This window comes from Poromitra crassiceps, assembly GCF_964638095.1.
Source record: "Poromitra crassiceps genome assembly, chromosome: 14".
NCBI classification, from domain to species: Eukaryota; Metazoa; Chordata; class Actinopteri; order Beryciformes; family Melamphaidae; genus Poromitra; species Poromitra crassiceps.
This window is the reverse complement of record NC_139633.1, coordinates 23,261,212-23,285,901: the sequence shown is the minus strand read 5'-3', so window position 1 is coordinate 23,285,901 and position 24,690 is coordinate 23,261,212. Positions and strand designations below refer to the sequence as shown.

The 24,690-nt window shown below is 42.8% G+C and overlaps 1 protein-coding gene and 1 pseudogene across 2 annotated transcripts; both read right to left on the bottom strand.

The window, feature by feature from the left end:
- Positions 1–77: 77 nt before the first annotated feature.
- Positions 78–4,781, bottom strand: bnip4 (BCL2 interacting protein 4). Its single transcript, XM_083650928.1, has 6 exons — positions 4,646–4,781; positions 3,997–4,162; positions 3,788–3,848; positions 3,161–3,267; positions 1,981–2,130; positions 78–799 (listed from the first exon to the last, which is right to left on the bottom strand). Exons 1-6 carry the CDS (start codon positions 4,686–4,688, stop codon positions 757–759), a joined length of 570 nt encoding a protein of 189 aa, XP_083507054.1. The 5' UTR covers positions 4,689–4,781; the 3' UTR covers positions 78–756.
- Positions 4,782–21,559: 16,778 nt separating this feature from the next.
- LOC310789391 (alpha-2A adrenergic receptor pseudogene) lies at positions 21,560–22,774 on the bottom strand (annotated as a pseudogene). The gene has a single exon. The product of its transcript is annotated as an alpha-2A adrenergic receptor pseudogene (transcript).
- Positions 22,775–24,690: the final 1,916 nt, after the last annotated feature.

Here is a 24,690-nt window from a genome sequence, read left to right as displayed (position 1 = left end):
CTTATCTTTGATGGTGATTACAGGCATCATGTTCTTGTTTGGTGTGTAAACAGGGCCGTAGAAAGTGATAATTGTCACATGATTATAATCTTTATTTTGTCTTGAGAAAAAGAAAACGTCACATGGACCATCATTCAATTGAATAAGGTATTCGCTTTTTTTTAATATACCGTATATAATAATACCTGTCAGTGTTCCTCTTGCATGTTGTATTTGAATAAGTTGAGCAGCCATTAATGGAGGCAATCACTTAAACATAAGGCTAATAATGATCCCTTGGGCATAGAAAAAATACAAGTCAAAAATCATAATTTGCTTTCATCAACAGCCCACGTGTAAAAGAAACCAGACATATATGAGAATCAACTGACAGCAGTTCTACTTAAAGTGACAGTGATTTGTTTTCATTGTGAAATAAACAAGGCATGGCATGTCAGTTCCCAAAACGTGCAGATTTAAGGAGCAGGAAGCAGTGCAGTCATCACCAGGCCAGGGTGGGTAGTAGAGCAAGGAACACAGGATTGGTCATTGTTGTCTACATAAGCAAGCAGTCACCGCAGGGAGACAGCAATGACTGATCCTTGGTGCTCCATGCTAGCAGCAGTGACATGGGGGGGGCAATCAACCGTATTTGAGTGGGTCCCATGGCCGCATCTCCCTTGATCTTCACAAAGTCCCATTTAAGGCATGCCAAGCTGGTCACGTGACACCACGGGTCATGTGACAGGTGTCACAACACATCACCATCCTGCTCCGTCAGTAGGTGTGGTGGGAGGTCAGGCGCTTCCCAATGTATATCCTAAGAGAGGGAAATAATGAAGATGGTGCTGGTCGCAAGATGTAGAATAAATTACACTCTCTGTAAAGATGCAATATCAAAACTGCTATTCTGCTTGAGTGAATAATACTAAAAGTAGAGGTTCCTCTGTGTTATTTTAAGATCGAAATAGAGCCAATTATCATCATTTTATTTATTTATTTTTCCTACAATGACGTAGCAGTCAGTGGAGGCCAAACTAGCTTGTTATCAGTTTTCCAACTAATTTGTGGGATGAATTGTGAAATGCAGATTATTTTTGGGCAGATTAACACTCTTAACAGCTGAATGGCTTGAAGAAACCATGCAGGACTTTAGCGATTGGTGAAAAGTGAACATGTAAGGCGGGACTTCTGATGTAAACAAACCCAACTTCTCAGGTGAACGTGAACGTCTGCCGATGTGCAAAATCAGAACTTGTCAGTCAGGTACTACTTTACTTTTCATTCACAAATCAATCCAGTCTCATTTAGCTAATTGTGTGACAATGACATGTATACACCCACAGCAATGTTGTAAGGAAGGGAGAGCAAACTGGCAAATAAAAGGAACTTTCATCAACAACAGAGCAAACCTTTAAGGGGTTCTTTAAGGATCGTGAATTTAGTTTCTAGCACTCAAAATATCCCCTTTTTTATTTTATTTACCACTGGGTCGCTAAAACATGTCCGTTGATGACGGGGAACCCAGGACAGCCCTACCATTTTTTCCGGCTTCCTGTACAGCGCGCCTCTCCTGCCACCGTCACTTCCTTTTCCGCGTCTGTGCTCCACTGTTTACAGTCTGAATAGCAACTTGCGCCGCGACTTTGGCAATACTACTAGTCACAACAACTACACCTCCAGTAATTTTCCACTGTTGTTGTGAGACGAGTTGACGTCTTATATGCAGTGTGTTTTTGCGTTAAGGTTATTAGTGAATAGCCGAAATGGACACGGAAAAGGAAGTGACGGTGGCAGGAGAGGTGCGCTGTACAGGAAGCCGGTAAACAAGGTAGGGCTGTCTCTGGGTTCCCAGATTGATGACGTACTGACCCAGTGGTAATGTAAAGAAAACAAGGGAGATTTTGAGTGCTAGAAACTAGCGATGCACCGTGCGTGAAATGTGTTTTAAAGTGCATTGGCACAAAGTTAGATCAGATGAGTTGAAGCAATGCTACTTACCCTAGGCCAATAGCAAGTATGTGAGAAATGATTAACGAGGGAAGGAAAAGCTTGAGAAAGTCCGCTGAGAGCACGCCTCCCTTCTTCATGACGCTGGTGTTCCTAATGCTGAGAGAGGTCGAGCGCCTGGGGTGCTTCAGCCGGAACTCCCTACAGAGGGGCACATCCGTTTTTGATGCATTTGAATTCATTAAAAGGAATGATTGCCTGTCTAATAATGTCATCATAACATTAACACCTCCACTCTCACACAGACGCAATCTGAAATTACATTAAATACAGTTACAAATCACTGCGTAAAATAGACTGTGTTTTAGGTTCATCTGTAGCCACTTTCACACGGAGATCCCGCAATATTGCCGTTCAGAAAGCCCGCAACGCCGGCAGCGTTGCCACAGGAAATGCTTTCACACAGAACCAAGCAGCGCCGCCATATTTCCGCCCCGGAGTGCGCTTTCAGCTAGCATCCACCCCTCCCGGATTGAAATTAGGCGTGAACCATGGGCGCTGAGTTTCCATTATTATAGTAGAGGGAGTCCCACCGCGCTTCAGCTATTGCAGGCAGGTCCCGTGCATCACAGAGGAGGGACGCAGCCATAAAGTAAAAAGAAAACTGGAGCAGCTCGGACCATTCAATACCTTTTACTCTGCACCTAAATAACAGGTATTGAATGGTCCGAGCTGCTCCAGTTTTCTTTTTACTTTCCATTATTATAATTAACCAAAGTCAGACAAATTAAAATGATGCTGCATGGTCACCAAGTCCACTGAAAAGAATCCCATCTCAGCACACTTTGAGTTGTAGCCTATTAAAATAGTATCTTAAACACCCCAGGTCAGATTGGTCTGAAATTTTGCACAGCGGTGGGTTATGATCCGGGGAAGGTCATGGGCAGGTCATCTAGTCCTGGAACCACCTGGAAAGTCCTGGGAACCACCTGGATACCACCATCATTTCCGGCCAACCAAAATGTGCAGTTGCATTTGCTTTGTGCCTATTTAACCCGGGAAACACCATTGCCCGTTGCCCGTTGCCCATTGCTCATTGCTAGTGCTTTCTAATTTTGTAGCTGTAAACTTTTTGCCTGTGATTATGCCTTACTACAATCATGTTAACTAAGTTATTACACAAACGGACCTCCAACTACTGAGAGCTACAAAATCAGCTGAGGCTACATACTTTGGTGGATTGTTCTCAGGTCGACTGGACCAGTCCCAGATCCAGTCAGCATTTTTCTTCATCAGGTTCTCGACTTCCCGTCTTCTCTCTTGGAAGTCTTCATCTGACTAAAAGAAAACACACCAAATGTGGATAATTAGCTACTGGTAGTGCTCACCCAATGTTCTCATGGCCTAAACTAGTGATTCTCAATGTGGGGGACCACCAGGGGTCCTTGAGGGGCTTCCCCAGCAAATTGATTAATTGTTATTTCATTTACAAGAAGTAAACGCAGTTACAGAATGTAGAAGAATGACTGTTTTTGATCATAGTATCGCTGTTATCTCTCTACCTACAATACAGTTAGTCATAGAATTCTGTACGAAATCATATCTAACAATGAAAATATTATCAGATTTTGGTCCAAGAGACAAATTGTGCGTCCATTTATGTGTATTAACTTAGGGGTCCTTGAAATGAAAAAGGTTGAGAATCACTGCCCCGCCTAAATCATTCAAAACAACAAACTCTTACAAAACAGCATGTGGGCTATGTAATAAAACCAAGCTAAATGACCTAGACTTAATCTAGGAACATATTAACCATGTGGCACATTTTCGTACAGGTCAGTAGTCACAATGAATATACCTGCGAGCTGTTTCCCTCTGAGCCTTTCCACAGAAGAAGGGGGGTCTGTGCTCTTAGTGGGCTATTAAGGCAGACAGCAACACACAAAGGAAACATTTAAGACAGACAGGATTTAAGACAGGATTTGGAGGGAGAACATAATATCAACAGTTCACAATCTGCTTTAACATAACATACATCTGAGAATATACCTAAATTATATCACAAACCTGTTGCACTTTGAGCTTCCCTTGGAGCTGCTCCTGCCTGACTCGTGCTGTGCTTCCAGCAGCATCTTCTCCATGTCCCCCTCCAGATTGGATGTGGGGATTTGCTCCTGGCTTCCATGAGGACTCGAACCCCGAGAGCCCTCAAAGTGAAGCTCAACCCAGGAACCTGAAAACAAATCAAATGCATAGTCTTGACACACATACGATTCGATTGGTATCCAGATATGAGCGAATATAACGTTACAATGTTATTCGCAGTTATAAACACAGGAAGAGCAGGGAATCAGGGATTGACAGATAAGGACACGTAACAATAACGGGACACGTAACAATTACTGCTGGCCTTTTGCAACGGCAACGTTAGTTAAAAATAGCTTGATTAGCTGACGATTAGATGATACCTACACGAGCTATTCTCTTGTAGGGATCTCTAAACTAGTAAACAAGGATGTTTCTCCAGACGTCCTGTAAATTGACAAGCTAAAATAGTTAGCATTAGCGTCAATCTAGCTAACGTTAGCTACCCGAGTCCCCATACCATTGTTTACAGAAGCAGGTGATTTTGTAACGACGTGTTTTCTTCAACTATCTGCTAATGTTAGCATTCAAGCTGACGAGCTACCAGCTGCCTCTGTCATATATACATTACCTTGCAAGCTCTCGTCAGATGCTGTTTCCTTCGGAAGCGACATCTTGCTGATATAAACTCTTGGGTCAACTCGTTAGGTAGTTTAAACGCGTGAAATCAAGCGAAATGGTGGTGAAATGTCTTATAACCAGCTGAAGCTCCACAATAACAATGACGCAATGTTCTGTTTATCTCAATGTGATTGGCTCCGAAAAGAGGGCAGGCACTGTGTACACTGTGTACGCTCCTGGCTGTCCAATCACACGCACGCACGCACGCACGCACGCACGCACGCACGCACAACACACACACACACACACACACACACACACACACACACACACACACACACACACACACACACACACACACACACACACACACACACACACACACACACCTCTTGAGCAACTTCCTTCACATTTTGTTTTGTTGTCAGCTGACACTATCTATCTATCTATCTATCTATCTATCTATCTATCTATCTATCTATCTATCTATCTGTCTGTCTGTCTGTCTGTCTGTCTGTCTGTCTGTCTGTCTGTCTGTCTGTCTGTCTGTCTGTCTGTCTGTCTGTCTGTCTGTCTGTCTACGCTGCATACTTGCACTAAGTCAAGTAGCCTAATCTGACCTACTGTGGCAATAAAAGTGATTCTCATTCTCATCATCATGAACCAATCTTTATTTTCACAAAATTTACATTTAACCCAGGCTTGATTCTGTACATTCCCTACTTATGCTTAGCCTACCTTGTCGTTTTAAATTATTTTTTGAAGCACTTCAACCGATTTGTCTGCAGATGGCAGTGATGGCTCATCATTTTCTTCGTCTTCCTCTTTCCCCAGACTATGTTGCAGCAATACTCTTCTCACTGTACTTTCTGTCTTTGCATGTCTCTGTCCTGTATGCGTCAGTAGGCCTAAGAAGGCATACCCAAATGTGATGAAATACATTTAATTCTGGTTAAAGCATTTGCTTGGAGCATTACCAGAGGAACAGATCAACTTTGTATTAACTGTGTTCTAATGACTCAAACTCACTTAATTTTTTCAAACCCAGAGTAACAAATGATGAGAGTACTAAATCAAACCTTAGGCCTTGTACTTGTACTGTACAAAATCCTGTGGTGACAATTCCATTTTGGATCAGCGTGGAGCAGGGTGTTAGATTAGGGTATTATATTGAATGAGATCATACCAGAGGTACTGTATTTTGACAAGGTCAAACAGATTCACTGTATTGTTTATGATTTCTTGAAGAAGTGACAACAAATTAGAAGCTGTCAAAATGAATCATGTTCCGCGCACTAGCTACGATAGAGATGAGTATGGCTGATTGATTGTTCCTGCGAAATTAAATCACATCTGCAACTAAGGGGGGTAAATAATCATTCTTCTCCTTTCTCGTAGCCTATGGTGTAGAGTGGAGTAATAGTGCTCACATTATTTCACAAGCAAAATAAATTACTACTTGAGTGTCTTGGGTTAGCACAAATGTTTCTCCTGCACTTGTCCTGCTGCGACAAATGAGCCTGAACAAATAAGCAATATTAATGAGATTCTGTTTAGGATGGCAATCTTGTTTGGGTCTTATTTTCTGTAATCATTTACATAGACATTTTTATCTTGACCTGTAAGTCATTGTCTAGGATCATATCCTTCTTTTTGTCATACAGTTGAGTGAACACTGCACCACATTACTACTCCATCAGTTGAAAATCCACCAGTAAACCAACTAAGACAGATCAGAGTGGATACTTTACAAATTATGGCATTATGAGTGTCGGTAACGGTAATCTCCATTTCCCAATATCAGAGAGAATGACATGAGCCCTGTTCGAAACCGTTCCCTATTCCAGAAATAGTGGACTATTATAGTATGTAAAAAAAAAAAAAGTGTACTAGTGTCCGAATTCTCAACTGTTAATTTGATTCACTAAATAGTCCACATATCTAACACCCACAATGCACTGCAATTTCTAGTGAACACCAACTTGTATTTTCTCCCATATACCACAATGCAATGCGGTCGTGTTTACCAAAGGAGACGAGTGAGGTCGTGTCTGAAACTTGTTTGATCATTCCCCAAATAGTTCACTATATGATAAACACTACATGGGGAATAGGGAGTGAGTGAATGAGTGAACGATTTACGAACACGGCAATAGTGTATGGGAAAAAAAAAAAAAAAAAAAAAAGTCTAAAGTATGGTATAAGTGTGGTCTGCTTCATAAAATAGTAATGTTAGTCATGACAACATTCATATTTGACAGGGGTAATTGGTAGCCGAAATGAGTGAATACAGGTTCAGCACCATGGAAAGCTCCATTCGTTAGCTACCGATGGAGCACACCTGAGCGGAGTTGGAATCAGCCAGCAGGGAAGTGGACTATGAAAGCCCTCTGAGGAGAGAGAGAGGCTGCCAACTCTGTGAGCGAGTCCTGAGTAAATGGCCAGTGATTGTGTGTTCCAACGGGTATCAGAACTAGTATAGAGATCTAAGGGCACAGACCTCCGCCAAGGTTTGTGCTATTATTGTTTGTTCGGGAGTCGGATCCTCTCCTAAATTTAATAGGTTCTTCCTTGGCCCATACTACACCTTTCCACGACAATAAATGAAAATCAGGCCGGTCGTTTTTTTCATCATGCTTACAACGAAACAGCCAAACAAACAAATGGCGCTGAAAACATAACCTCCTCGGTGCAGGTAATAATATGGAATACCAAAATTGCAACTGTTTCTGTTGACTTTTTTCCTCGTATGAATTCAGTGTTGTCAGGTTCTATAATGGAGGCAATAGTAGTGGCAGTAATATGCTAAGTAGGCTATAGTAGATGTTTGTGTTCTGCTGCGTATCCGAGCACCCATCACAAGAGTGCTCTTACTGATGGCATTGGTACCACAATGAATGCTGTTTACAATGTTCTGATAATGCCCCTCCATCACAACACTGATCTATTTACCATTTCAAGTGTACCACATAGCTTTTACAAAAAGCTTTTACAGCTCAACACAGAATCTAATTGAAGAGATATTGCAAAACACTGATAAGTAACATGACATAACATAACAAAACAAAATACAATGTACTTTTCCCCATGTATGAGTTCACAGAGGACCACTGAATTTCGTGACAGTATGACTAATAAGCCAGAAACCAATGAACTAAAACTTAAACCTGTTTTTTATTTTTTTTTATTTTTTTTTATCAAGGTCCCCCCCCCCTCATATTTTCTCCCCAATTGTACTTGGCCAATTCCCCCTGCTGTCCAGGTCATTGCTCCTCCCCCTCTGCCCTTTGCCGATCTGGGGAGAGTTGTGGACTAGCACATGCTTCCTCCGATACATGTGCAGTCGCCAGCCGCTTCTTTTCAATTGACAGCGAGGACCTTCACCCGGCAGGACGTAGCGCGTAGGAGGATCACGTTATTCCCCAGTTCCGTTCCCCTCCCCTCCGAACAGGCGCCCCGACCGACCAGAGGAGCCGCTAGACCGCTAGTGCAGCGACCAGGACTCATACCCCACCGGCTTCCCACCCGCAGACACGGCCAATTGTGTCTGTAGGGACGTCTGACCAAGCCGGAGGTACCGCTACCGAGAATTGAAAGACTTAAACCTATGATTATATCAAGATGTAAAATCTGGAGCGGCCCGACCAATAGTTTTACGAAACTGCCTGGAAGCAGCTCAAACACAGCCTCATTATTATACAATTATATAGACTATATATAGCGATATATACTATATATAATTATTATCTCCACCAAAGAGGTTATGTTTTCAGTGCTGTTTGTTTGTTTGTCTGTTTGTCAACAGGATTACGGAAAAATTACTGGCCTGATTTTCATGAGACTTTGTGGACGGGTGTAGCATGGTGTTTCCAAGGAAGAACCAATTTCATTTTGGAGCAAGCCTCACAAACAAGCAATTAGCCTTGGCGGCGGTCTGCGCTCTCTGACCAGAAATGAGCACCAGGAAGTAAACCACAGATAACCATAATCTGCCATTATCAGAGATCATCCCCAATACACAGGAGAAAACCTCATCCTGTTTTTCATCAACTGAGACAGAGACAATAATAATAATAAAATAATAATAAAGCAAAAACAAAGCTAAATAGTTAATAATAATAAAAAAAGCACGTTTCCAACAATATTAGTCATGGCAGACAAACAGAGCAACGTCCACTCAAGAGTCAGGCAATGATGACTGCTACAATCCATTTTCTACACAGCCTATTAATCAAGACAAATGATGGGAATCCACCCACGCATAGGAGGATGCTATTGCCCTTTTTGAGGAGCAAGAGGTCTGCAAACCATGGTAGCCTACAGGCAAGGTACAATCCAACATGAGCTGTCTCAAAAGCATCATCATTATGACCATGGAGCAAACGGCATCATCCTATCATCACCATCACATCATGTAGTTATGTCTACATTATGACTGATAATCCTGCAAATCACACTGAACAATTGCTGCTTCTCACTGAACAATTTGCTGCTATCTTCATTTCATATCAGGGCATGCTGCAATTTGGGCCCACTTGGCCATCTGTATATTTTTCGGATTTTTAGTCTTATATCCTCACACACTGCTCCCTTTATATTTATACTTATGTATTTACTTATTTTTTATAATGGTGTTTTATTGTGTGCTTTCTTCTTGATTTCCTTCCCTTTCATGTAAGCTACAACATGTTCTGGAATGACAATAAAATCATCCATATCTTTATCCTTATCCTAATCCCCCTGACTCTGCCTTGACTCTACTTTTAGTGGCTCAGCAATATTGTGCAGCCCTACCCCACGGGTACTGTAGAAAAGGGTCCATAATGGCCCACCGTCAGGCCTGTTCTTGGGGCAGTCGATGCCCACGAGCCGGCGCGCCAACGACGTAATGATGATGACATCATCAATGATGACAATGATGACGTTGACAGCATAGAGTTCACCTGTGAGGTCATCGGCGATGTCAGACATAACACCGATTATGTCATAGCTCCCTGGGCGTTGTGACATCACAAATGCGGGGATATAAACAAGGTGTTCTGTGACGCTATACTTCCGGTATTCTATCCTTCCTACTCTACCTTCATAATGTCAACCATTAGCACGACCAAATCCGAACCCGAGCTGAATCCTGGCTATCTTACAACCAGCCAGGCCCTGGTGACCGACTGCCTTACACCCAGCCAGGTCACCAGTGGTATTTCAACCGCATCCGAGGACCGACATCTCGGTCCCTATCTCCATCCCTGTGATTCGATCACAGCTCGTGAGCCCTCATCCACGATCCAGCACACTTCACGAGGCAAGCCCAAAAGCTTCGCCCCCAGCAAGCCCACAAGCTTCTCTACAGGTACGTTTGTCCATCCATCCATCCATCCATCCCATTTCTTACTTGTTCTCCAGGTCATTCAAGGTGATGAGAACAGCAGAGCAGCTGAGTTGTCCATTTCCCCGAGAAACTTCCTCCAGCTCCTCCTGGTGTTGTTTTCCCCCAGCTGCCTTGCAAGGTTAGGACAACCCACACTCTAAGGTTACTTGAAAATATCCATTGGTTACAAATCTGAAAATGAAGAGTAATAATGTATGCTAATTTATAAGGTAAATCATTTTGCATAAAGGAATAATAACTTTCTATAGCCTATGCAAGATCAATGTAAACAAATTCACTGGATGAATGGATTTATGTAGGCCTCTACTATTGTAGTGTTGGCTGAGGTTGGCTGTAATCTGCAATGCAAACTATTATTAGTCTATTCAATCATCTCTACTGAACTGCAGCTGGCTGCAATGTTAGGCTACTTCACGTGCTAGCAACTAAACCGTGTTAGCATAACATCACCAGAAGTAGCTACGAACTCCTGTTGTGTCTGTGTCTTGTCATTTAACATCATTACAAAGAGGAAGTGGGAGTTTTGTGGGGGGAAATACAACTAAAATATGAAGATTTATAGTTTAAGTTAAAGGTATTTCAGTAGGTGTTGAGATACAACTTTTACTTCTGTGTTTAACTAATTAAATACTGTTCAATAAAAAACTGGCTTAATTTACAAAATTATTTTTACTACTAGCCTGCTGCACTGTGATGACATGACTCTATGGACCGGGTTGCCAACTCAGAGAAATTATCTAGGCTAGTGTTAATTGAATTGTTGGGAGTCTGGGAGAGCTAAAGAATTATGGTCTTCTAGAGAAGTTAATGCTAAATACTGACCCTTTTCAAATTGGCCCATTTGTTAATTTACCCATTAAGTGATGAGGACACAAATTCCTCCAGTCCATGGTTCCCGAGTGACTCACTGGAAGGTAATGGTTGCCTGGTTCTATAGCCTGTATAGTAGCACATATATAATTTATACTCAAAGCTACATGAATGCTATGCTGCTACACACAAACATTACACCAACGTTAAACATTCACTGACTGTATAGTAGGGACACTCACGCGTCACGGGAGCATGGGGGGGCAACACGAGACCCGGAACTGGGGGCTAACTCGCCATTCAAAACAATGAGCGCAGATGTGAATTTTGCAAATAAACAAGACATGTACGTCGTCTGAGCTTCGGTGTTTAGCCCGAATATTAGGAAAGACCCCACTGATTCATAACAGGTCTAAAGTCATGTTATAGCAGTCGGGCGCACTTAGCCCTACTAGTAAAACGGACAGGTTTTTGGGTTGAGTTTGGCATCAGTGGGCGTAACCCATAAGAGAGCGAGCCCCCATCCCCCAGTAAAAACAGCGGAAGGTGTGGGCGTTCACAGGCTTCACATCACACACACACACACACACACACACACACACACACACACACACACACACACACACACACACACACACACACACACACACACACACACACACACACACACACACACACACACACACACACACACACACACACACACACACACACACACACACACACACACACACACACACACACACACACACACACACACACACACACACACACGCTCCTCCTGATGACAGCCCATGCATACCTATCATATAATATATGAGCCAGACCACAACACCTTTGTCTCTGCACAATTTAGACCGTGGCCGTTCTTCTTGTGCAAATCAATAGTGGTCGGCATTTCTGATTCACACAGATTCAATAGTGCTTCAAATGGGATGACTGCAATCTCTTATTTGCATTAGTTTGCTGTCTATTTGTGTTTATTTCTGGGCTTTGTGCCCAGCGTATAACAGTGGGTACCAGACCCAATCTGTTCAGTCAGTTTCTTTGGTAGCTACTGGTTCAGGTTTACCATGCTTTGGGTAGGTTATGGAATCAGTCAAATCTGGCACTTCATTAGCACTCTGAGCCTCAGTTCTAGGCTGTTTTAACTCAGACTGAAGACATTGAATGTGTGTCATGCAGTAGTCCTTTGTCATTTCCCAAAACATTGTGCTGCATATTTCAGGAAGTGTAAAGAGTACCCCTGCAGGTGACCTAACGGAGTCAGATTTTTTTTGAATTAGGTCATTAGCGCCGACTAAATGGGCAAAAATGGCTAATTAGTGGCCACAATGACTCAAGAGAGCTTCAGCACCATGGAGAGTTCCAGAGTGGAGGAGCCCACAGATGAGCGGAGAACCCTGGAGCAGCACACAGGTGAGTGGAGTTGTAATCAGCCAGTGAAGTGGACTATGAAAACCCTCTGGGGGGAGAGAGGAGAGGCTGCATGCCAACTCTGTGAGCGAGGCCTCAGTAAATGGCCAGTGACACAGGGACGGGTATTCTTCTGCTAGTAGATTAAATGCATCATCGTCACTGTAGTTCAATGATTCTCAAAGACTTGTTGAGGCGGTTCCAGGAGGTCCCAGCCAAAATGAGAATTTATTTTCACTAGAATTCCAACCCTAAGTAACACAATGACAGATTGTATTACTATTTCATGGGTTTCATTTCTGTAATGAAACATCTAAAAGTGTGATGACCATGTCCTTGACGAGAACTATATATATATATATATATATATATATATATATATATATATATATATATATATATATATATATATATGCATATAATTGAATCAATGTACAGTTTTATACAGTATATCCATGATACATAGCTTGAGACTGGGATACATAATGACACTTTATGCATTGCAGCGTGGTGCACACACTTTATAGATGACACTCATATATTAATTAAAATTAAAAGGCCTGTTTCATATTTAGAGGACCTGTGAGGATGAAGCTCTTGTTCAACTCAAAACTTTACCTCCAGATATGTTCACTTAAGGGAAAGCCATAAGGAGAGAATGCACTCACAGTATGGCAGACACCATCTGGTCTAATCCTCATCCCCAAATGACTGAAGCTGTGCCGTGTCTTTTTCCTCATTTCTGAAAACTAAATGCACACTTCCTTTGTTATACAAGGTAGTCCTATTGAAATTAAGATTAAAAAAATCTCAAGAGTAACCAGATATAAAAGTTAAAGGAACACTCCGCCCATTTTCAACCAGCTTTGTATCATTAGAACATCAGTAGTATATCAGAAAACTGTAAACTGTTTTGAAGTCTGTCATTTAATTTGACAGTTATTGAGTGTTAAAGTGTGGACCAGTGACATCACTGGTCCACACTAACTCAAATTAATAACTCATTAACTCAAATCAACTCTCAATAACTGTCAAACATTCTGTCATTCATCTAGTTTGACAGTTTTCAGATTTGTGTCATTCCACCTGAGAACCTGTCAAACGGAGATAAAAAAAAAAGATAAAAAGAATGGCACTGTTGGCAATGTAGCAGTACAGGTGAGGGTGAAAAGGAAACCCATGGAGAGGTAATTTAGAGTCGATAGTGTGACTCTGCATGTGTGTGTGTGTGTGTGTGTGTGTGTGTGTGTGTGTGTGTGTGTGTGTGTGTGTGTGTGTGTGTGTGTGTGTGTGTGTGTGTTGTGCGTTTGCGTGTGCGTGCGTGCATGCATGTGTGCATTTGTGTTTGTGTATATTGACAGCATACTGAGAGCTGAATCGTGGTTCAACACAGCTGGCTGATGAGGACCGTGATAAAGTAGCTACACCAATGATAGGAGCTTGATCAAGTGTGTGTGTGTGTGTGTGTGTGTGTGTGTGTGTGTGTGTGTGTGTGTGTGTGTGTGTGTGTGTCTGTGTGTGTGTGTGTGTGTGTGTGTGTGTGTGTGTGTGTGTGTGTGTGTGTGTGTGTGTGTATGTGTGTGTGTGTGTGTGTGTGTGTGTGTCTGTGTGTGTGTGTGTGTGTGTGTGTGTGTGTGTGTGTGTGTGTGTGTGTCTGTATGTGTGTGTGTGTGTGTGTGTGTGTGTGTGTCTGTGTGTGTGTGTGTGTGTCTGTGTGTGTGTGTGTGTGTGTGTGTGTGTGTGTGTGTGTGTGTGTGTGTGTGTGTGTGTGTGTGTGCGTGTGCTCGTGCGTGCGTGCGTGTGTTCATGTAAGATTGTGTAGTTGTGCGAAGGGAAGTCTGTTCAGAATATACTGTAGGTAGACATGCTCCAGCAGCACGGAGGCAGGTGGGGGAGGCTGTGGAGAAGCTTGAGCAGAGAAGAAGAAAAGGCCAGACTGGAATTGGATACGATCGATAGCGCAGACAGGGCACGATGGCTAAGGAAGAATCATGGTGTCCGGAGTGGGAGACTTGCCAGAGCTTTGTGTGGTCTCAGTGAGGATCCGCTACAGAGAACAGAAAGCCTTGTTGTAGATGGCACTTAAGAACAAGTTTCACCCAGAGAGCCCAGGACAGACAGTCTCTTCTGATGATGATGATGGTGATGATGATGATGATTATGGTGGTTATTAAAGAGAATCTGTGGTTTCAAACTAGTAAGAACCAAATCCTTCTTTCCCTCTAGTAAAGCTATATGATTACAATCATAATTACACAGTCCTCAAATAATTCATTCTTAAGTAAGTCCCTTATTTTCAACTTCCCAGGCATGGGAATATTTACAGCAGCTCAGCCTCTAACCTCTCACCCGGATCCCCACCCACCCAGCTCTCTTGCTCGCTCTCTCTCTCTCTCTCTCTCTCTCTCTCTCGCTCTCTCTCTCTCTCTCTCTCTCTCTCTCTCTCTCTCTCTCTCACACACACACACACACACACACACACACACACACACACACACACACACACACACACACACACACACAGGCATAGGCATAGGCATCTGTGACAACAGATGTCTCTGAGACAGGCTCTAGGATCGGAACAGTTCAGAATATCCGTCGTGTTGTTTATTAAATGTCACTTTGGAGATGTGTTTTAATGCACTCAAAATGAAGAGTTGAAAACAGATGGACAGAGTACAGCCAAAAAAAGACTTGCATGCTTGAAAAGGAATAACCTGGGGTTGCACCGTTAGCTCACCTGGTAGAGCGCATAGCGTCCCATTAGGCTAAGTCCTTCCTGCAGCTAGACCATCCCGCAGCTGGGCCGCGGGCTCGAATCCTTGCTGCATGTCTTCCCCTCTCCCCCTGCCTTCCTGTCTATGTACTGTGCTATCTAATAAAGACAAAAATGCAATAAAAATAACCTGAATGAAACTCCTGCGGGAACATTAGAAGAGAAGGTTTATGGTCTAAACCTTGCTCCTCCCAACATAACAGGACATGCCGTGAACATTTGCCCCTACCTCAGTTCAGCCCACATATATACTTTTGCGCTCTTGTGTGCAAAGATGATTTGAAATTAGACGGAGATAAGAATGATGTGACTATAGTTCCGTTTTTTTTAATCAGAAAAAGCAATGTCTCGAGCCATTTTGAAATACACTCTCATATCAACTTTTTTATGATTTATGATTTCTGATGATTGAACCACTGTTAGATTTTTCCTGTATGATCTCCATTATGGTCAGAAGAGGAAATCTGATTGAATGAAGACGTGAATGAATAAAGGCTACACTGGCTCTCCCAGAGAGTGACCTACTATTTTTGGGTTAGGTTTGTTATCCTTGGTTAATTCCACATCCTCCATGCTCCATGGCGTTCTCAAATCCCAAAGGGGGTCCTCTCTCCCAGCAGGCTCATAAGCCGCACTCAGACAGGCATGTTTTGCTTTTGTGATGAACTAAAGAACTGCAAGAACCTAATGCGATTTCTTCATCCCTGACACACTAACCACACTCATTGTCTTTCTCAAGGAAGGGGGTTCTGAAATGTGTCTTTATAAGTGCAATCTCATCGGTCAGAGAGCATCACGCTTGGCAAGAAAATATGGAAATAACCATATATTCCCATTGACACGGCAGGTCATTTGAAGATTTGTACATCTTGCATAAATACCACCCATCTTCCTCACTGTTACTTAGATAGCTGGAAGGATGATAGTTAAATATTTATGCACATGTTTAATACCATGCATTCCCAAAGCGGTTTAAAATAGGCCTTTTCATTCTATTACCTCCATTGTAGATGCAATGGTGAGACAGAGGAGGAGAGGGAGTGCCAATGAGATTACATCAGGCAAATTAAGCTGAAGATCCTCCAGCTGCCTACATCCCTCAGTATGTCATTTGATTATCTTGTCTCCTTATCAGTTCAAGAGGGAGGAAGTATGATACACCCCACGTCGCATGACACAAATTGTACTCTACCCATAATAAACGACCCAACATTCAATTACAATTCACTCTATATATCACTGGCAATGATGTAAAGCCATTGGTATTGATGCCACTTTGTCTGGGTCTTTGTGTGATTCTGCCTTGACACTCAGTCTTTTCTCTTTGGTCATACAGTATATTATCTTTGAGCAGGGTTGGGAGGGTTACTATGTAATCTGATACAATTACTAGTTACCTGTTAAAAATTGTAATCAGTTACATAACCCAAGTATCACAATATTGAAGTAATGTAACTGATTACTTTACATTAATTTTGGATTACTTTTTAACAACTTTCCTGCATTTGACTGCTGGAGTCCGGGGGGGGGGGCATGCTCCTCAGGAGGACATTTTTCCAAAAGACAGCTCTGTAATACTGATTTCAGACTTCAGATTTCAGAAATTTCAGACTTCATGTGTTGGTTACAGTAGGCTCCACTCTATCTACTCTCACCTGTTTATCATTAATAATAACACAATAACAATAATATTTCCATCTTCGGATGACAGTGCATTGATATTATCTGGTTTCTAACTTTTTAGGGGGGAGCCAAGTGTGTTTTTCTACAAGCCCTGCTACAACACTGACTGGCTTTAGCTGGAAAATATGTTAATTATAAAGTACATAGGAAAAGCCAGCACAGTACCGGACCTGTTCCATTCGGGTAGGATAATGAGATGCAAAGAAACATTTCAGACAAGATGCAAGCCATCCAATATGGTGAATAATTAGGTTTAAAGGGACAGCTCACCCTAAAATCCAAAATACATATTTTCACCTGTAGTACTATTTATCCATCTATATCATTTTGTGTTAGTTGCCTGAGTTTTGGAGATATCGGCCGAAGAGATGTCTGCCTTCTCTTGAATACAATGGAACCCTCCGCCGATATCTCCAAAACTCAGGCAACTAACACAAAACGATATAGATGGATAAATAGCACTACAGATGAGAGGGAATATATGTATTTTGGATTTTAGGGTGAGCTGTTCCTTTAAGTTTAACTGCAAAATGGCCTACCTTGCCATTTAAAAAATCATCACAGGTGAAAATATAGTGCTGTATCAGAGAAAGATTAGGCTCCATACTTAGGCACAGCTTTCATTAATTTGCTGCACATCCTCTCTTTCTTTTCTCTCTATCGCCACCTGCAGTATAGTGTTGATTGGACATGTTGCCGTTTGATTAGCATGAATTCCTTCATTATGATTTGAAACTCGGCCATGTGCTCGCTGACTGCTCTGCTGGGGGGCGGGGGTGCACGGTGGCGCAGTGGTAGCGCTGTCGCCTCACAGCTAGAAGGTCCTGGGTTCAATTCCCACCTGGGACGCTGTGAGCGCTGAAGGAGTGCGTGCCCGTCCGCATGTCCTCGAGCGCCCACCGCCCGGGAGGGGTCGTCAAAAGGGCCCTTCTGTGTGGAGTTTGCATGTTCTCCACATGCTTCATAAAGGAACCCCTCACCAAAACATGCAATATCCTGGTCGCTGAAGTGGTGCCTCCTCTAGTCGTTCGGGGCGCCTGTTCGGAGGGAGGGGAACTTGTTGGAACAGCGTGATCCTCCCATGTGCCATGTCCTACCGGTGAAGCTTCCCCTTTCAGGTGAAAATAAGCGGCTGGCTACTGCCCATCATGTCCAGATCGGCAGAGGGTGGAGCAGCAACCAAGATAAATAAATAAAAATTAGCACTAATGGGAGATAAAAATGGGATAAAAAACTTCTCGAACTGTAAGAGATTACAGTTACTTTTTTGTAATCTAATTACGTAGGGCCATTACATGTAATCCGTTACTCCCCAAGTCTGCCTTTATGTTCATGCGCCAGCCTGTTTGAGATACATGAGGTGGGGCTTCAAAAAGAACATATTAATGTTGTAGGTGGGAGGAAATGGAGATGGCTGACTGGGGAGCTGTGTGAAAGTTGTGGGAACTCTCTGCCAACGGCAGCTTATAAAGCCAAGATTTATTAGCTGTGGTGTCACAGACATGAGTTGTGACGCTTTAAAACGACCTTTGGAGTGGGAAATATATCACTGATTACAGCAGACAGAAAGTGTGTGTGTGTGTGTGTGTGTGTGTGTGTGTGTGTGTGTGTGTGTGTGTGTGTGTGTGTGTGTGTGCGTGTGCGTGTGCGTGTGCGTGTGCGTGTGTGCATGTGCGTGTGCGTGCGTGCGTGACGTGTGTGTGTGTGTACTTTGAGAATAGCAATAGTTTAGCAATTTGTAAGCAGCCAGAATGTACATGGAATTGGAATGAGATATGAGATCATAAAGGGGACATGTAATTCACGCCACTGAAACATTGTATCTAGACAAGAGCACAAAATATTCAGTTATAAATGATTACTTCAATAGTAATAACAGTGAGACATGTATAGGCAGCTAGCGGCACTCAGCTACTGTACAATTTAAACATACAGATAGTATCTATCAGCGTCAGTGCTCCAGTAAAAAGCATTACAGTGATTAAACGATTGTGAGTGAAATTGATTGATTGATTGATTGTTGATCATTATTGTCTGTGTTCAGTGTTGGTGGGTGGCCCTTCCCCATCTGAGAGATGCTGTGGTTCCAAAACACCATGATGAATAATTTCTGCTTGCTGTGCTTCAAAGGTCTGTGGGCATGTGAGGGAGTGAAATAGATAACGTCCAGGTCAGCCTGACCAACTGTGGGTTTAGGTGAGAGTTGGATTCCCAAGACAACAGACGAAGCTCTATGAGCTAATGGAATTTCACAGCAGAGATCAGGGTGGGGAGGGCACCCTACTCTCACTACAGTATATGAGAAGGTGCAGATGAGAGCTTGGGGCTCTCTTGCGTTTTCACTGTCGGAGAGACTCTGTGCACAGATGAACTTTTTCATGAAATAAATCCTCCTTTGTTCATTTCAACGAGCGACCGATTAATCGTTTCAAACAACAAGCATTTTTTTTTGCCATTACACAACCTTGTGGAAATAGATCAGTCTTCTTGTATAAAATCTCAGTGACACACAGAATTTCAAAAAACCATTTGTCTTCCAACAGCCAGTGACATGTTGGGCTCCAACATCAATATTTCACGTGTCCGATTCTTCGTGGGAACTCTATCAGTAATGGGTCTATATAGTTTACCATTTGTGGTGAGTAATGGATGTTGTATTTTAAGACTTGGAAACATGACTGAATCCAGACACGTCACATGTGTACCACAGGAATCTCAAAACACCCGAGTCCCAGAACGAAAGTCATCCATGGATTAGTCATGGAAAGTCATGCATGGATCGAGAATGCATCACTCAGAATGTTTGCTGAGTTGAAGGGACTACAGTAGGCACGCTGTATTTCAGGGCAACACGAGGTTGTCCAGGGTCACAGGCAAATATTGCTCTGAAAGGCTATGTAATGTCAAAAGAAAAGAAAAAAGATATACAGCGTATAATTAGCACAGCGAAAATTAAGCTAGTGTGTTAAGGAGGAGGAGAGAAGGGAACTGTTGATAACAGACCCATTCTAGTAACACAGCACTTTGATAAGCTTGTGTGGATATTAACATCAGAGTGTAATTTCCAATGGCCTATCACCTTTGTATTGTGGCATGATTTCTGTTTGACTTCGGGGAAGGATTTAATGATATCTCCAACTGAACAATTATGATCATTCATGCTAAACTGCACTCAGTATTGTTGCGAGCATGCTTAGCTGCGAGGCGTAATGTCCCTTTCTTATAATTGTCATGTTCTCACATGCGTATATTAGGAGAGCAGGGGGTGGCGGTGGCGGGGGGGATAGCCCATTTCTGTGTGTGCAATTTGTTCTCATCCGGCAATTCTCTTTCTACTGTACAATGAGTGTTTCTGTTTGATAGCATTTACCATTATCTGTTTTTCACACTCTGTGTTTTCTTATTTTATTTTTTATGGCAATGATCGTGTGAGGGGACTTACAGTACTTTCAAAATAAGAGGTAGCATCTTACCCTCTCTTTTCTCTCGCATAAACACTGCCATAACTCAGCTTGGAAGGAACATTAATACAGTTATTGTTGACCTTTGGCAATCCAAGTGTCAAATATTGACATTTCCAATAGATCTGTAGTGTTAAACTATTGAGCAATGAACACCAGAAAAAAAAATCCACAACAACATGGATAGTGTTAAGGAATTCAAACTTTTATGTAATATCGAATAGAATCGAAGTAATAAATGAATAATCCAGTTACATTTAGTAAGCATGTATCATAGGCTACATGCTGCATAATTGCTTGAAGGTTTTGCTCAATTATCGAAGAAGACTGTGGCGTTTAGTTTCCCCAGTCTTCGTCTATAATCGATAATGAGATGTTGAATATATCAGTTTATATTCTCCCAGGTAACGCATTAAGATAACATGCATCTAGTTTATTTACACTGAAAAAGTTGAGCGGCATCCTGGGCATCCAGCAGCCTAAGGCTCAAGCCATTTACCTTGAATATCAGGAATTTGAATCCAGCTGCACCTCATCCTGTCTCTGCCCTGAAAATACTTGTCACTCTCCTCCATATACTGTCTAGTAAAGCAGGACTTCTATCATGAATTTCCTTTATAAAAAAAAAAACATCACATTACATGTACCAACATTAATGACCTATAAAGGTCTGAGCTGTCCATTTTCCTGTCATCCAGAATGATTCAAATAGTGTTGAGTGAGAGTATATTTATGGCAGTCCATCATAAATGTTCTATGGCTCTGTAAAAAAAAGCCAACAGGTCAGATGATTACCCACCTTCTCGCCACTCCAACGCACACACACACACACACACACACACACACACACACACACACACACACACGCACGCACGCACGCACGCACGCACGCACACACGCACACACACACACACACACACACACACACACACACACACACACACACACACACACACACACATTTGAAAGTGTACCCTATACTGATACCATAAAACGTTAAAACTGGTACATAATACATGGCATACCTATAGAAAAGCATCATCCATGAAGTCACAGTCCCATAACATCAACTTATAAAATCCAAGTTCCGTACATTAGATAGAGGCTTGGTGTGATAGCTGTCAAATACAATTACATTACGTATTTTCTGCATAAATTTAAATGACAAAACAGCTGTAGGCTACGACAGAAACACAGATGCTAAATGTGCTACAGTTCACAATACTGCATTTCAAATATTAATCGTATTTCACAAAATCTTTTTCATGTCATATTTAGGATATATTATATATAATATTAGGAGACTGTTTATTCAAGCAGCCTTATAATGCAAAATGACCAAAACTGTGGCGATAAATGAGAGCCTTTCTAAAATGTTTACATTTTCTTTTATAAACCTCTTCTGTCCGACTTGCAAAGGATCTTTTTGAAAGACCTCCTGAAGTCATTATTGAATATGGTGTATATAACCGGGTTTAGTGAACTATTGCAGTAACCAAACCAGAAGAACATTTTGAACAAGGTCTCCGGGGGGCAGCAGGAGTCACACACAGCAGTGAGCGTGTACGTGAAGAAGAAGGGGAACCAGCAGAGAACAAACACCCCCATGACCACGGCCAGAACAAACGTGAAGCGCTTCTCCCTGTTCTGCCTTCCCTTCCACCTGCTCACGCTCACAGAGGGCTGCGGCTCTCTCTGCGGGGGGCTTTCCTCAGGCTTCACCTGAGTCACTTTGGTCTTCCTCAGGCCCCTCATCTTCTTCAGGGAACATAGGCTGCTTTCGTTCCCGTCAGTCGACGAGGAGCACTCTTCCTCCACATCCACCCCGTTGACCTCCCCGCCTCCCCCCTTGCCCGCCTCCTGTCCTTCTCCGTCGTTTGCGCCCGGGGGGTCCGAGCCGCGCCGCCTGTCCTCCGCCAAGTTGCCGTCTTCTCTCCTCCTCTCGCCTGGCAGGGCTCTGGTTCTCCTCTTGGCCACCTGGTAGATTCGAACGTACACCAGAATCATGATGACGCAGGGGGCGAAGAACGAGGCGGTGCTGGAGAATATGATGTACCATTTCTTGTCGTTAATTCTACACGTGGGGCTTCCGTCCTGCTTGTCCCCTTCCTTTTCCATAGTGATGAGCGGTGGGAATGATATGATGGCCGCCAGCACCCAAACTATGAACACTATGCATTTAATCCTACGCGGCGTCCGCCTCTGGTTATACTCAATGGCCTGAGTGATGGACCAGTACCTGTCCAGGCTGATGGCACACAGATGCACGATGGACGAGGTGCAGAAGAGCACGTCCAAAGCCAGGTAGATCTCGCACCAAGCTTTACCAAAGTACCAGTAGCCCATCAGCTCATTGGCCAGCGAGAACGGCATCACTAGAGTGGCTACCAGGATGTCTGCACATGCCAGTGAGACTAAAAACAAGTTCTGTGGCGCTCTCAAGGCCCGACTCGTGATCACCGCAATCACCACCAGGACATTGCCAAACACAGTCAGGAGAATCAGGAGACCCACCAGTATTGTGAGAGGCACAGAGGTCTGGACAGTGTAAGGGTGCCTGCTTGGCAAAGTGCCATTTCCGCTGGTTAAATTATCACAACCCATCAGGATGATCGGTGGTGTCCTTAATACTGGCCGGACAGTGTTTGGTCTGGAGCTCTGGAGACCATCACAGAATGAAGTGTCTTTTCATTTTCCTCACTGGAAGACATTGAAGAGATTTGCGCTTCGTTCCTCTTCGTCAGTCAGGAAAAATTGACAACAATAGACAAAATCACAAGCAATAAAAAAAACAAAAAGAAGAAAAAACAACGGGAACATTCATTTATTCCCAGTTTCAAGCATCCAATGTTTAGTCCATTCATGTATTCTTAAAAAAAATAATAATAATAATCTTAATCCACCAACCTTTTAGATTAAAAACTCAGCGAAAGGTCCCTTGCAAGACTTTTCCCAGAGTGGGATTCAGCAAGACAGAGAATATCCCTTGTATCCCTGAAAGTGTCGGCTCAGGCAGATCTTTTCATCTGCTGTGGCTGGAGTGGAGAGTGCGTCTTTTATATGGGCTTGATCTGAGGCTGAGGATCTGTGGTGCTGGCTCCACTATGTCAGTGGGAACAGTAATGGGAGGAGTTCATCTGCTACTGGAGATACAGTGGCAATTTACTGTCACTCCCACAGCACGAAAGCAGTGGTAATGACATTAACAATATTTCTGATTTATAGAAGTAATACCTAGCCTATTGAATTGGAGACTGTATGCTTTATTTCAGACTGGAATGAAATGTGGAGAAATTTAATAACATGACAACTTAAAATAATGTCTCGATAGGGGAGATGAGGGTGAGTTGTTGAAGGGATCGGCCATTCTAAAGGAGTCACACCTGTAAGAGCAAACTTTTCAGCTATGCCAATGTTTGCTTTGCTTTCTTGATAAGAGGTAATCCAAAGTAAATGGACTGCTGATTTTATATAGCGCTTTTATCCAAAGCGCTTTACAATGTGCCTACATTCAGCCATTCACACACCGAAGGCGGCAAGCTGCCAAGCAATTTGGGGTTCAGTGTCTTGCCCAAGGACACTTCAACATGCTGGACACCGGAGGAGCCGGGGATTGAACCACCAACCTTTCTGATTAGTGGATGACCCGCTCTACCTCCTGAGCCACAGCCGCCAAAGTAGTTCTGACAGAATGAAATGGATGCTTTTTGATGCACAAATATAATAATTTTCACTTTTAGCATGTTAATCTAAATATGTTATACTGCAAGCAAATGGCTCCGTATGGCATAGGCAGGCAAGGGTTACCTATCACTTGAGACTGAATATGTGTGGCTAAAGTATGTGTTGGCTATTTATCACAGTAGCCACTTGCAGTGCTTGTGACAACATGCCACACATGAAACACAATCCATTTTCCCTTCATCACAGACAAGACAGCATTCATTGCCAATACATATTGTTTGGTATAAGCTGCCATTTATCCTACTTAATCCTGTTATATATATATATGGACCACCTGCTTAAATGGGACGTCCACGTGCCTGCACTTTCTACGTAGACTCAGACTGTATGGCGTGAGCAAGAACATATGTCTACATTCTACAATGCCGTGTTGGAAAGCCTGATTAGATACGGCATGGCGGCTTGGTTTGGGTCTCTGAACGTTCAGCTCAAAACTAGAATTCTGAAAATGGTCCACACAGCTCAGAAAGTGATTGGAACCAATGATTCGGTGTCGCTCCAGTCCATCTTCGAGAAAAAGGTTATCAGCCTGGCTCATAAAGTCTTGACTGATCCCTCTCACATTTTATATTCTGAGTATGAGCTGCTTCCATCTGGGAGGAGATTCCGAGCCAGTAGACACAAAAGCAACCGCTACAAGCTATCATTTCTTCCCACCTCAATTGTTCTGTTGAACAAACAGCCCTCTCTTCCCCCATGTGTAGCACTCCAGTGAGGTGAGGGAGGTACCCCAAGTAGGTACGCTGCGTCTCCTTTACTGCTTTTTACTTTGGTTT

Coding starts and splice junctions, on each gene's coding strand:
- bnip4 (XM_083650928.1), bottom strand. CDS start 4,688: ATGTCGCTTCCGAAGGAAACAGCATCTGACGAGAGCTTGCAAG. Junction 2,131..3,160: donor CCTGAGAACAATCCACCAAA/GTATGTAGCCTC, acceptor GCCCCTCTGTAG/GGAGTTCCGGCTGAAGCACC. Junction 800..1,980: donor ATACTTGCTATTGGCCTAGG/GTAAGTAGCATT, acceptor TCCCTCTCTTAG/GATATACATTGGGAAGCGCC.